Genomic DNA, 13,700 nt, shown 5'->3' with positions numbered 1-13,700 from the left:
GTCTCCCCAATACACAGGATTACACAGTAGTGAAGAAGACATCCGGTGAGTGTGAGACTCCCAGCAGCTGTCCCTGTGTGTCAGGAGGAGTAAGCAGGGCCCAAAGCCCCATCATGGTGCCTCGACCTCACTCACTGATACATGAGAGACACAATGACCAGAAGATCCTGGAACTCACCAACAAGATCTTTCAGCCGCTAACTGGAGAGGTGACTGCTGGGAATGGGACATTATACAGTAACACCAGGGGATGTGTCTGGGTGATGACTGGAGAGGTGACTGCTGGGAATGGGACATTATACAGTAACACCAGGGGATGTGTCTGGGTGATGACTGGAGAGGTGACTGCTGGGAATGGGACATTATACAGTAACACCAGGGGATGTGTCTGGGTGATGACTGGAGAGGTCACTGCTGGGAATGGGACATTATACAGTAACACCAGGGGATGTGTCTGGGAGATGATTGGAGAGGTGACTGCTGGGAAGGGGACATTATACAGTAACACCAGGGGATGTGTCTGGGTGATGACTGGAGAGGTCACTGCTGGGAATGGGACATTATACAGTAACACCAGGGGATGTGTCTGGGAGATGATTGGAGAGGTGACTGCTGGGAAGGGGACATTATACAGTAACACCAGGGGATGTGTCGGGGGATGACTGGAAAGGTGACTGTTGGGAATGGGACATTATACAGTAACACCAGGGGATGTGTCTGAGTGATGACTGGAGAGGTGACTGCTAGGAATGGGACATTATACAGTAACACCAGGGGATGTGTCTGGGGGATGACTGGAAAAGTGACTGCTGGGAATGGGACATTATACAGTAACACCAGGGATGTGTCTGGGTGATGACTGGAGAGGTGACTGCTGGGAATGGGACATTATACAGTAACACCAGGGGATGTGTCTGGGTGATGACTGGAGAGGTGACTGCTGGGAATGGGACATTATACAGTAACACCAGGGGATGTGTCTGGGTGATGACTGGAGAGGTGACTGCTGGGAATGGGACATTATACAGTAACACCAGGGGATGTGTCTGGGTGATGACTGGAGAGGTCACTGCTGGGAATGGGACATTATACAGTAACACCAGGGGATGTGTCTGGGAGATGATTGGAGAGGTGACTGCTGGGAAGGGGACATTATACAGTAACACCAGGGGATGTGTCTGGGTGATGACTGGAGAGGTCACTGCTGGGAATGGGACATTATACAGTAACACCAGGGGATGTGTCTGGGAGATGATTGGAGAGGTGACTGCTGGGAAGGGGACATTATACAGTAACACCAGGGGATGTGTCGGGGGATGACTGGAAAGGTGACTGTTGGGAATGGGACATTATACAGTAACACCAGGGGATGTGTCTGAGTGATGACTGGAGAGGTGACTGCTAGGAATGGGACATTATACAGTAACACCAGGGGATGTGTCTGGGGGATGACTGGAAAAGTGACTGCTGGGAATGGGACATTATACAGTAACACCAGGGATGTGTCTGGGTGATGACTGGAGAGGTCACTGCTGGGAATGGGACATTATACAGTAACACCAGGGGATGTGTCTGGGAGATGATTGGAGAGGTGACTGCTGGGAATGGGACATTATACAGTAACACCAGGGGATGTGTCTGGGTGATGACTGGAGAGGTGACTGCTGGGAATGGGACATTATACAGTAACACCAGGGGATGTGTCTGGGTGATGACTGGAGAGGTCACTGCTGGGAATGGGACATTATACAGTAACACCAGGGGATGTGTCTGGGAGATGATTGGAGAGGTGACTGCTGGGAAGGGGACATTATACAGTAACACCAGGGAATGTGTCTGGGTGATGACTGGAGAGGTCACTGCTGGGAATGGGACATTATACAGTAACACCAGGGGATGTGTCTGGGAGATGATTGGAGAGGTGACTGCTGGGAAGGGGACATTATACAGTAACACCAGGGGATGTGTCGGGGGATGACTGGAAAGGTGACTGTTGGGAATGGGACATTATACAGTAACACCAGGGGATGTGTCTGAGTGATGACTGGAGAGGTGACTGCTAGGAATGGGACATTATACAGTAACACCAGGGGATGTGTCTGGGGGATGACTGGAAAAGTGACTGCTGGGAATGGGACATTATACAGTAACACCAGGGATGTGTCTGGGTGATGACTGGAGAGGTGACTGCTGGGAAGGGGACATTATACAGTAACACCAGGGGATGTGTCTGGGTGATGACTGGAGAGGTGACTGCTGGGAATGGGACATTATACAGTAACACCAGGGGATGTGTCTGGGTGATGACTGGAGAGGTGACTGCTGGGAATGGGACATTATACAGTAACACCAGGGGATGTTACTGGGTGATGACTGGAGAGGTGACTGCTGGGAAGGGGACATTATACAGTAACACCAGGGGATGTGTCTGGGTGATGACTGGAGAGGTGACTGCTGGGAATGGGACATTATACAGTAACACCAGGGGATGTGTCTGGGAGATGATTGGAGAGGTGACTACTGGGAATGGGACATTATACAGTAACACCAAGGGATGTGTCTGGGGGATGACTGGAGAGGTGACTACTGGGAATGGGACATTATACAGTAACACCAGGGGATGTGTCTGGATAACTGTATCATTGTGTGTGTCAGGTTCCTATAAGTTGTCAAGATGTAATTTTTTATGTTTCTATGCAGGAGGGGAAGTATATAGAGGAACACAGGGGTCTGTACAAGGATGTGATGATGGAGAATCACCGGCCCCTCACATCACTGGGTAAGAGGAGACTGTCCTTTATTGTACAAGGGAGAAGAGGTATGGGGGTCCCCTATATACACACATCATCTGATAATCACATATATACAATGTACTCAGTCACTGTGTGTCTCCTACAGATGGACCCAGTAACAGAAATACCCCAGAGAGATGTCCCCCTCCTCTTTATTCACAGGATTGTATAGAGGAGAATCACAGGACCCCAGTGGAGGATCAGGTAAATGGGATTCATGGTCTCACCAATATACCAAAGTGACTGTCACTATATACTACAGAAGCTGTGTGTGTCTTATACACTGATATTATACTGTGTAATCTCAAGTAATGAAATCATACATTATGCAGTTTTTTATTCTCTGATTTAATTAGGGTGAAGATCTGACTAACATTAAGATAAGTTATATAGAGGGAGAAGAAGAGACGTATGTGACTGATAACAAGGCAGAAGCTATAAAGGGAGAAGAAGAGACGTATGTGACTGATATAAAGGCAGAAGATACAGAGGGAGAAGAAGAGACGTATGTGACTGATAATAAGGCAGAAGATATAGATGGAGAAGAGACGTATGTGAGGGGTGATCAGCAGTGTAAGGAGGAGGAAATCCCTACAGATATCAGCACAGGTGAAACACTTACTACAGAAAAGAGTCACATTCTCTCTCTGCACCATGATATAATGTTCGGTTTGATTTTAACCAGTGTATTATATGTGTGGAGATTGTATGTTCTACCAAGTTTGTGTGCATTTCCTTCCCCAATTCAAAAAATATACTGATATGTTAATTGACTTCTAACAAGGAGAGATATGTATCTGACCAGTCACCTCCCCACACTCTCTGGTGTATCTCATACATCAGGAGCCATCAGCCCCTATTATACTCCTGCTCTCCCCCTCACATCATGTCACTGTGTGTTACCAGCCCAGAGATCTGACCAGTCTCCTCCCCACACTCTCTGGTGTAGCTCATACATCAGTACAAGAGACGTAACTATAATGATTAAATCACTGGTTAATGTAATGATACCCCATGTGACATTACCCATGATCCTCCTCGTGCACTAGTACATGTGATAATACCCATTATCTTCCTTGAGTAATATTGACTGACTGGTTTTCAATATACTGTATACTACACATCACAACATATGAGTCACATATACTCCACCTTCTCACACACACAGGGCTATAACCACACTCCCGTCATTGTATAATGGCTTCCTCCAGTCTCTGTGCTTGGATGCTCTATACTGTTGCGCTTTATCTGCTGACCCAATATTCTTGTCCTGCTCTGCCCTACTGATTTCTTCCTCTTTCTGCTGTTGCCCGTCTATGCACTGCGCCATACCCCTACCCTTTACTGCTGCCTCCCCCGCTGTGTCCTGCACCATTCCCCTACCCTGTCCTGCTGCCTCCCCCTGCTCTGTGCCCTGCACCATTCCCCTACCTAGTCCTGCTGCCTCCCCCACTCTTTGTTCTTCACCATCCCCTACCCTGTCCTCCTGTCTCCAACTTCTAGCACATACTGGTCTGTATATCAGAAGTTTGTTGCATCAGCTGAGTGGGTGAAAAAGCACCAGAGCAGAGAGTGACACCCCAGGCAGGAAAGAGGAACTGCACGGGTTGTGACAGGTGCAGGGTGTTAGATTGAAGACTACTACATATTCTCTGTAAAGTGCTTCGCAGTATGTCTGTGCTATATAAAGAGCTTCTCATTATGTCTGTGCTATATAAAGTGCTTCTCAGTATGTCTGTGCTATATACAGTGCTTCTCAGTGTGTCTGTGCTATATAAAGTGCTTCTCAGTGTGCCTGTGCTATATAAAGTGCTTCTCAGTATGTCTGTGCTATATAAAGTGCTTCTCAGTATGTCTGTGCTATATACAGTGCTTCTCAGTGTGTCGGTGCTATATAAAGTGCTTCTCAGTATATCTGTGCTATATACAGTGCTCCTCAGTATGTCTGTGCTGTATAAAGTGTTTCTCATTATGTCTGTGCTATATAAAGTGCTTCTCAGTATGTTTGTGCTATATAAAGTGCTTCTCAGTATGTCTGTGCTATATAAAGTGCTTCTCAGTATGTCTGTGCTATATAAAGTGCTTCTCAGTGTGTCTGTGCTATATAAAGTGCTTCTCAGTATGTCTGTGCCTATATAAAGTGCTTCTCAGTATGTCTGTACCTATATAAAGTGCTTCTCAGTATGTCTGTGCTATATAAAGTGCTTCTCAGTATGTCTGTGCTATATAAAGGGCTCTCAGTATGTCTGCTATATAAAGTGCTTCTCAGTATGTCTGCTATATAAAGTGCTTCTCAGTATGTCTGTGCTATATAAAGTGCTTCTCAGTATGTCTGTGCCTATATAAAGTGCTTCTCAGTATGTCTGCTATATAAAGTGCTTCTCAGTATGTCTGTGCTATATACAGTGCTTCTCAGTATGTTTGTGCTATATAAAGAGCTCCTCAGTATGTCTGTGCTATATAAAGTGCTTCTCAGTATGTCTGTGCTATATAAAGTGCTTCTCAGTGTGTCTGTGCTATATAAAGAGCTTCTCAGTATATCTGTGCTAGATAACGTGCTTCTCAGTGTGTCTGTGCTATATAACGTGCTTCTCAGTATGTCTGTGCTTTATAAAGTGCTTGTCAGTGTGTCTGTGCTAAATAAAGTGCTTCTCAGTGTGTCTGTGCTATATAAAGTGCTTCTCAGTGTGCCTGTGCTATATAAAGTGCTTCTCAGTGTGCCTGTGCTATATAAAGTGCTTCTCAGTGTGCCTGTGCTATATAAAGTGCTTCTCATTATGTCTGTGCTATATAAAGTGCTTCTCAGTGTGCCTGTGCTATATAAAGTGCTTCTCAGTATGTCTGTGCTATATAAAGTGCTTCTCAGTATGTCTGTGCTATATACAGTGCTTCTCAGTGTGTCGGTGCTATATAAAGTGCTTCTCAGTATATCTGTGCTATATACAGTGCTCCTCAGTATGTCTGTGCTGTATAAAGTGTTTCTCATTATGTCTGTGCCTATATAAAGTGCTTCTCAGTATGTCTGTACCTATATAAAGTGCTTCTCAGTATGTCTGTGCCTATATAAAGTGCTTCTCAGTATGTCTGTGCCTATATAAAGTGCTTCTCAGTATGTCTGTGCTATATAAAGTGCTTCTCAGTATGTCTGTGCTATATAAAGGGCTCTCAGTATGTCTGCTATATAAAGTGCTTCTCAGTATGTCTGTGCTATATAAAGTGCTTCTCAGTATGTCTGTGCTATATAAAGTGCTTCTCAGTATGTCTGTGCTATATAAAGTGCTTCTCAGTATGTCTGTGCTATATAAAGTGCTTCTCAGTATGTCTGCTATATAAAGTGCTTCTCAGTATGTCTGTGCTATATAAAGTGCTTCTCAGTATGTCTGTGCCTATATAAAGTGCTTCTCAGTATGTCTGCTATATAAAGTGCTTCTCAGTATGTCTGTGCTATATACAGTGCTTCTCAGTATGTTTGTGCTATATAAAGAGCTCCTCAGTATGTCTGTGCTATATAAAGTGCTTCTCAGTATGTCTGTGCTATATAAAGTGCTTCTCAGTATGTCTGTGCTATATAAAGTGCTTCTCAGTGTGTCTGTGCTATATAACGTGCTTCTCAGTATGTATGTGCTTTATAAAGTGCTTGTCAGTGTGTCTGTGCTAAATAAAGTGCTTCTCAGTATGTCTGTACCTATATAAAGTGCTTCTCAGTATGTCTGTGCTATATAAAGTGCTTCTCAGTATGTCTGTGCTATATAAAGGGCTCTCAGTATGTCTGCTATATAAAGTGCTTCTCAGTATGTCTGCTATATAAAGTGCTTCTCAGTATGTCTGTGCTATATAAAGTGCTTCTCAGTATGTCTGTGCTATATAAAGTGCTTCTCAGTATGTCTGTGCTATATAAAGTGCTTCTCAGTATGTCTGTGCCTATATAAAGTGCTTCTCAGTATGTCTGTGCTATATAAAGTGCTTCTCAGTATGTCTGTGCCTATATAAAGTGCTTCTCAGTATGTCTGCTATATAAAGTGCTTCTCAGTATGTCTGTGCTATATACAGTGCTTCTCAGTATGTTTGTGCTATATAAAGAGCTCCTCAGTATGTCTGTGCTATATAAAGTGCTTCTCAGTATGTTTGTGCTATATAAAGTGCTTCTCAGTGTGTCTGTGCTATATAACGTGCTTCTCAGTATGTATGTGCTATATAAAGTGCTTGTCAGTGTGTCTGTGCTAAATAAAGTGCTTCTCAGTGTGTCTGTGCTATATAAAGTGCTTCTCAGTGTGCCTGTGCTATATAAAGTGCTTCTCAGTGTGCCTGTGCTATATAAAGTGCTTCTCAGTATGTCTGTGCTATATAAAGTGCTTCTCAGTATGTCTGTGCTATATACAGTGCTTCTCAGTGTGTCGGTGCTATATAAAGTGCTTCTCAGTATATCTGTGCTATATACAGTGCTCCTCAGTATGTCTGTGCTGTATAAAGTGTTTCTCATTATGTCTGTGCTATATAAAGTGCTTCTCAGTGTGTCTGTGCTATATAAAGTGCTTCTCAGTATGTCTGTGCCTATATAAAGTGCTTCTCAGTATGTCTGTACCTATATAAAGTGCTTCTCAGTATGTCTGTGCTATATAAAGTGCTTCTCAGTATGTCTGTGCTATATAAAGGGCTCTCAGTATGTCTGCTATATAAAGTGCTTCTCAGTATGTCTGCTATATAAAGTGCTTCTCAGTATGTCTGTGCTATATAAAGTGCTTCTCAGTATGTCTGTGCCTATATAAAGTGCTTCTCAGTATGTCTGCTATATAAAGTGCTTCTCAGTATGTCTGTGCTATATACAGTGCTTCTCAGTATGTTTGTGCTATATAAAGAGCTCCTCAGTATGTCTGTGCTATATAAAGTGCTTCTCAGTATGTCTGTGCTATATAAAGTGCTTCTCAGTGTGTCTGTGCTATATAAAGTGCTTCTCAGTATGTCTGTGCTATATAAATGGCTCTCAGTATGTGCCATAGTAGAGAACTGTGCATAATAATAATAGTTATTGTATTTCCAGCAGATGGACGCACAAGCAGGAATGACTTGGAGGGAGATCTCATCTTGTCTACAGATATTAAAATAGAAGATAACCTCACACAGGAATCTCCACAAGATATTCCCGTTATGCTAAATATACATCCAGTACCTCACAGTGCAGCTATGTCATGTGATCCCTCTAATTGTGACCAATGTTCTCCTGATATCTCAGCTTTTATTACACATAGTGCAGCTCATACACCTGATAAAATATTTCCCTGTTATGAGTGTGGGAAATGTTTTACATGTAAATCACAGCTTGTTAGACATCAGAGACGTCACACAAGTGAGAAGCCATTTCCATGTTCTGAGTGTAGTAAATGTTTTAGAGAGAAATCAGATCTTATTAGACATCAGGGAAGTCACACAGGTAAGAAACCATTTCCATGTTCTGAGTGTGGGAAATGTTTTACAAACAAATCATATCTTGTTACACATCAGAGATATCACACAGGTGAGAGGCCATTTACATGCTCTGAGTGTGGGAAATGTTTTACACAGAAATCAGATCTTCTTACACATCAGAGAAGTCACACAGGTGAGAGACCATTTCCTTGCTCTGAGTGTGGGAAATGTTTTACATATAAATCAAACCTTGTTAAACATGAAAGAACTCACACAGGTGAGAAACCATTTCCATGCTCTGAATGTGTGAAATGTTTTACACATAAATCGGCTCTTATTAGACATCAGAGATATCACACAGGTGAGAAACCATTTCCATGTTCTGAATGTGGGAAATGTTTTAGAGAAAAAGCAGAGCTTATTAAACATCAACGAGTCCACACAGGTGAGAAGCCATTTTCATGTTCTGAATGTGGAAAATGTTTTACACACAAATCATATCTTGTTGTACATCAGAGAAGTCACACAGGTGAGAAACCATTTCCATGTCCCGATTGTGTGAAATGTTTTACACAGAAATCAGATCTTTTTAGGCATCAGAAACGTCATACAGGAGAAAAACAATGTGTGTGAGCCTCTAGAAATATATACAAATTGCAGCGGTTTTTGCAGTACTGAAAATTTTCAAAACCGGCATAAATACATAATTAGCCTAGATTGCTGTCCCTGCTTAGTGAAAGGTAAATGGCATTTGCATTATCACACTATATACTAATATATTATACTTTATTATACAGTCAGGTGTATAAATATTGGGACATTGACAGAATTTTCATATTTTGGCCTCTAGTCACCACCACAATGGCTTTGAAATGAAACAAACAAGATGTGCTTTAACTGTAGACTTTTAGATTTAATTTGAGGGTAATTACATCCAAATCAGGTGAACAGTGTAGGAATTACAACGGTTTCTATATTTGCCTCCCACTTTTTAGGGGGCCAAAAGTATTGGGACAAACTAAACAATCCTAAATCTAACTTTCACTTTTTAATACTTTGTTGCAAATCCTTTGCAGGCAATTACAGCCTGAAGTCTGGAATGCATAGACATTACCAGACGCTGGGTTTCATCCCTGGTGATGCTCTGCCAGGCCTCTACTGCAAATGTCTTCAGTTCCTGCTTGTTCTTGGGGCATTTTCCCTTCAGTTTTGTCTTCATCAAGTGAAATGCATGCTCAATCGGATTCAGGTCAGGGGATTGACTTGGCCATTGCATAACATTCCACTTTTTAGCCTTAAAAAACTCTTTGGTTGCTTTTGCAGTATGCTTCTGGTCATTGTCCATCTGCACTGTGAAGCGCCGTCCAATGAGTTCTGAAGCATTTGACTGAATATGAGCATATAATATTGCCCGAAACACTTCAGAATTCATTCTGCTGCTTTTGTCAGCAGTCACATCATCAATAAATACAAGGGAACCAGTTCCATTGGCAGCCATACATGCCCACGCCATGACACTACCACCACCATGCTTCACTGATGAGGTGGTATGTTTGGGATCATGAGCAGTTCCTTTCCTTCTCGATACTCTTCTCTTCCCATCACTCTGGTACAAGTTGATCTTTGTCTCATCTGTCCATAGGATGTTGTTCCAGAACTGTAATGGCTTTTTTAGATGTTGTTTGGCAAACTCTAATCTGGTCTTCCTGTTTTTGAGGCTCACCAATGGTTTACATCTTGTGGTGAACCCTCTATATTCACGCTTGATTGTTTACTTTGACACATATACACCTACCTCCTGGAGAGTGTTCTTGATTTGGCCCACTGTTGTGAAGGGGTTTTTCTTCACCAGGGAAATAATTCTTCTGTCATCCACCACAGTTGTTTTCCGTGGTCTTCCGGGTCTTTTGGTGTTGCTGAGCTCTCTGGTGCGTTCTTTCTTTTTAAGAATGTTCCAAACAGTTGATTTGGCCACACCTAATGTTTTTGCTATCTGTCTGATGGGTTTGTTTTGATTTTTCAGCCTAATGATGGCTTGCTTCACTGATAGTGACAGCTCTTTGGATCTCATATTGAGAGTCGACAGCAACTGATTCCAAATGCAAATGTCACACATAGAATCTACTCCAGACCTTTTTGCCTGCTTAATTGATAATGAAATAACGAGGGAATAGCCCACACCTGTCCATGAAATCGCTTTTGAGTTGATAGTCCCATAACTTTTGTTCCCTTAAAAAGTGGGAGGCACATATAGAGACCGTTGTAATTCCTACAACGTTCACCTGATTTGGATGTAATTACCCGCAAATTAAATCTGAAAGTCTGCAGTTAAAGCACATCTTGTTTGTTTCATTTCAAAGCCATTGTGGTGGTGAATAGAGGCCAAAATATGAAAATTCTATCAATGTCCCAATATTTATGCACCTGATAGTATATCCACACGGATGTCACCAACATAGGGCTCCAACAGGTTCCTCATGTAATGGCTTTCAGTTTTCTTATTCTATCAGATCAGAGTTTCCCAAACTCTGCTATTACAGGCCAGGTTTTCAGGACATCCATGCTTGAGCACAGGTCACTTAAATAGTACCTAAGTCAATTTGATTTAACCATTTGGACTCAAGCATGGCTATCCTTAAACCCTGACCTGTAATGGGGGAGTTTGGGAAGCTCTGTATTAGATTATTATTGTGCTGTTGGTCTATTTGTGCAGTAACAAGACCACATGATGTAGTATAGGGACATAACTAATCTGTCATCATGACAATGTGCTGGGGGTGTAATATGGGAAGTGGGAAACTATGACATCATGTGATGACTGGGCTGTAAGTGACGGGGTGAGATGGGCGATATAATGACATCTGTAACCTCTGATTTTATCTCATTGGATCCAGTATTCTCTGATTGGGTTTCCTGGTAAATGGATCTCTAATCTCCTTACAGCAGTCTGATGTCTGGTTCCTTCTAATTAGATTCTCTGTTACCTACTATTTACACTATTCCAAAAGATAAGGACATTAATATCATGATCTCTTATGTAATTCATACATTATTAGATAATGTAATTAGTGTTGGGACACACGAAGCTGCTGGTCCTGGTATAAACCACTAACAGTAATGTCCATTAAGTGCATCAGGCTCCCAATATCCCCAGCAGAATACAGATGTGAGCAGGGTACGTAGTAATGGGGGAATAATACAGGGACATCACAGGATAAGTAGGATCAGTACAGATTGTCCTCACTATGGGCTCTATTTACTACAATCCGCATATTGAATGCGGATTGTAGTGTGATATTACCGAGTGAATTCGCATTGTGAATTCAGGCAATATCACAGGGATTTACTATAAATTCCTTGCAGGGACAGAGCTTGCGATAAAGCTCTGTCCCTGCGGATCCCATCCGCACTGTAGTCGTGGTATTTTTGGAAAAAATACTGCGACTAAGAGCCCACGCATTCGCCGACCCACCGTCGCTGCTACCCCCTACCGACGCTAAGCCCCGGCCCCCACGATCACGGAACCCCACGACCCCCCCCCCCCTCCCTTCATTACACTTACCTGCATCCTCCTGGCCTCCGGTGATCTCCGGGCTTCCCGATCAGGTGATCTCCCATACTGCACTGGGACCCGATCACCTGATGACCGGGCAGCAGTGCACTATGGGAGACCAGCTGACCGGAGAGGAGCCATCACCGGATGCCCGATCACCGGTCCCTGGATTCAGGTAAGTAAAAAAAAAAAAATGTTTAAATTTTTTTTCCTTTTTTTTACAGCAATCAGCTTGCGGTCTGTTTAGACCACATAGCTGATTACTGGTACCGGCTCCCGCCTCTGCTCTCCCCGTTAGAGCAGAGTGGGAGCCCGGTAACCGGGGGAGACCCTGGATAACGCCACCTCCAGGTGGCGTTATTATCATAGGGCTTCCCCCGGTATTTTTTTACAATTTGTTTTTAGTAACTCTAGTCGGATCACATTTCCCATTACAATTATGGGAAATGCGATCTGCTTTACTAAAAATAAGTGATACTAGGGGTTGGAGTAGAATTTTACTAATTCTACTCCAAGCGCCCTGTAATAACTACAGGTGAAACTAAAATAATGTGAAAAGGGTGTGAAAACACCCTTTTTCACTTTATTTTAGTAAAAATAATGTTAATAAATAGAGCCCTATGTCCTGCACTGTCTCACCTCCCACGGTGACACCACCAGTAATGTGCAGGGTCAGTAGATGAAGATTATTTGGTAGTGAGTAAATCACAGAAAGGACAAAACAAGCTTTGTTATACACCTACAAATATATGAGATAAAGAGTTTGGTAACAAGAAAACCAAACGCCGTACGGACCTGTCTGACGCCCATGTGGGGTAACACAGCTGCTTGTGGCGCTTGTTAGTATTTACCACATTGTTTGACTTGAACATTTTTGTACATTGTTAGTAAAGCTGGAATAGTGACCAGTTGTCCTCTCGGTGGTGCACATGTTCTGTGATGGCCTAGGTATAAGACCTAGTGATTTGCTGTAAGACAGGCTTTCGAGGAAACACTGATATTACCAGAGATGTCACAAGGAAGTATAGAGGTTTCTGCATGAGGGTGAGTTGTGTCTCACGGGCTGGTCACACTAGGCCACAGCTGGCAGGAGAAAATAACATAGAGATAGGGACAGGGCAGTCAGCTATAGACCAGGGTATGAGGTCAGGGCCACCGAAGAACAAACGTCAGGCATAAGCCCGGTCAGTATTGGTCAGTCAGACATTTACTATGACTCATTCAGAACTGGCTATAAACTGACATAAAGATGTATTACTCTGTCACTTTAGGTACCGGTGATTATAGGTATATATTGGGGCTGCACCAGCTCTTTGTATTCCTAGGTTCTTGTTATGCGGTTTTTTATTGTTTTGTTTTTTAGCTTTATCCTAACTTTGCTTTTTGTACCTTTATACTGTGACTGTCTTAGTATCCATTTCTCATACCCAAACAAGAAAGGTTTTGTCTTACACGTGTGCCCCTTTTTCCTGTCTCCTGTCACTGTGACACCGCTCTGGTGTTGGGGATTTGCTCTCTGATGGGCACCTGCATGGATACACTGGCCTGTCCTGTTATTACCTCCTATCATGGTATATATCAGCATTATGTTAGTACATATGTATTAGATAATATGTCATCTCTATTGTATCTGTACCATGGAGGGAATGACAGCACTGTGCGAGTATCATATCCTGCAGCTTATAATACATGAGCAATACAGAAATGACACATTGGGGGTCATTCAGACCCGCTAGCAAGCGGATCGATGTTCCCCACTGCACATGCGCACGACGGAGGGAGCTCCGTCATGCGCATGCGCGAGACCCGGGGAGCGACGGGCTTTCCATCGCTCCGGGTCTCGCACCAAAGGGGGCGTGCTGTCGATGTTGATAGCACGCCCCCTTTGGTGGGCGTGCCTGCCAGATGGAGGCGTTCCCATGGGAACGCCTACTGTCTCAAGCCGGCCCCGC

At 43.2% G+C, this 13,700-nt stretch overlaps 1 protein-coding gene across 1 annotated transcript in view; it reads left to right on the top strand.

Annotated features, from left to right (window-relative positions):
* The window catches only part of LOC148442113 (uncharacterized), a 97,248-nt gene that overhangs the window by 21,584 nt on the left and 61,964 nt on the right, over positions 1-13,700 (top strand). Inside the window, exons 4-8 of the mRNA XM_088464225.1 lie at positions 18-209; positions 2,701-2,779; positions 2,899-2,996; positions 3,149-3,401; positions 7,831-8,790. Of these exons, the coding sequence (XP_088320351.1) occupies positions 18-209; positions 2,701-2,779; positions 2,899-2,996; positions 3,149-3,401; positions 7,831-8,790 (1,582 nt within the window). The remainder of the gene's footprint in view (positions 1-17; positions 210-2,700; positions 2,780-2,898; positions 2,997-3,148; positions 3,402-7,830; positions 8,791-13,700) is intronic.

The sequence above is a fragment of the Taudactylus pleione genome, unplaced genomic scaffold, assembly GCF_031769625.1.
Source record: "Taudactylus pleione unplaced genomic scaffold, aTauple2 ptg001616l, whole genome shotgun sequence".
NCBI lineage: Eukaryota > Metazoa > Chordata > Amphibia > Anura > Myobatrachidae > Taudactylus > Taudactylus pleione.
This window is presented reverse-complemented; position numbering and strand designations above follow the sequence as displayed.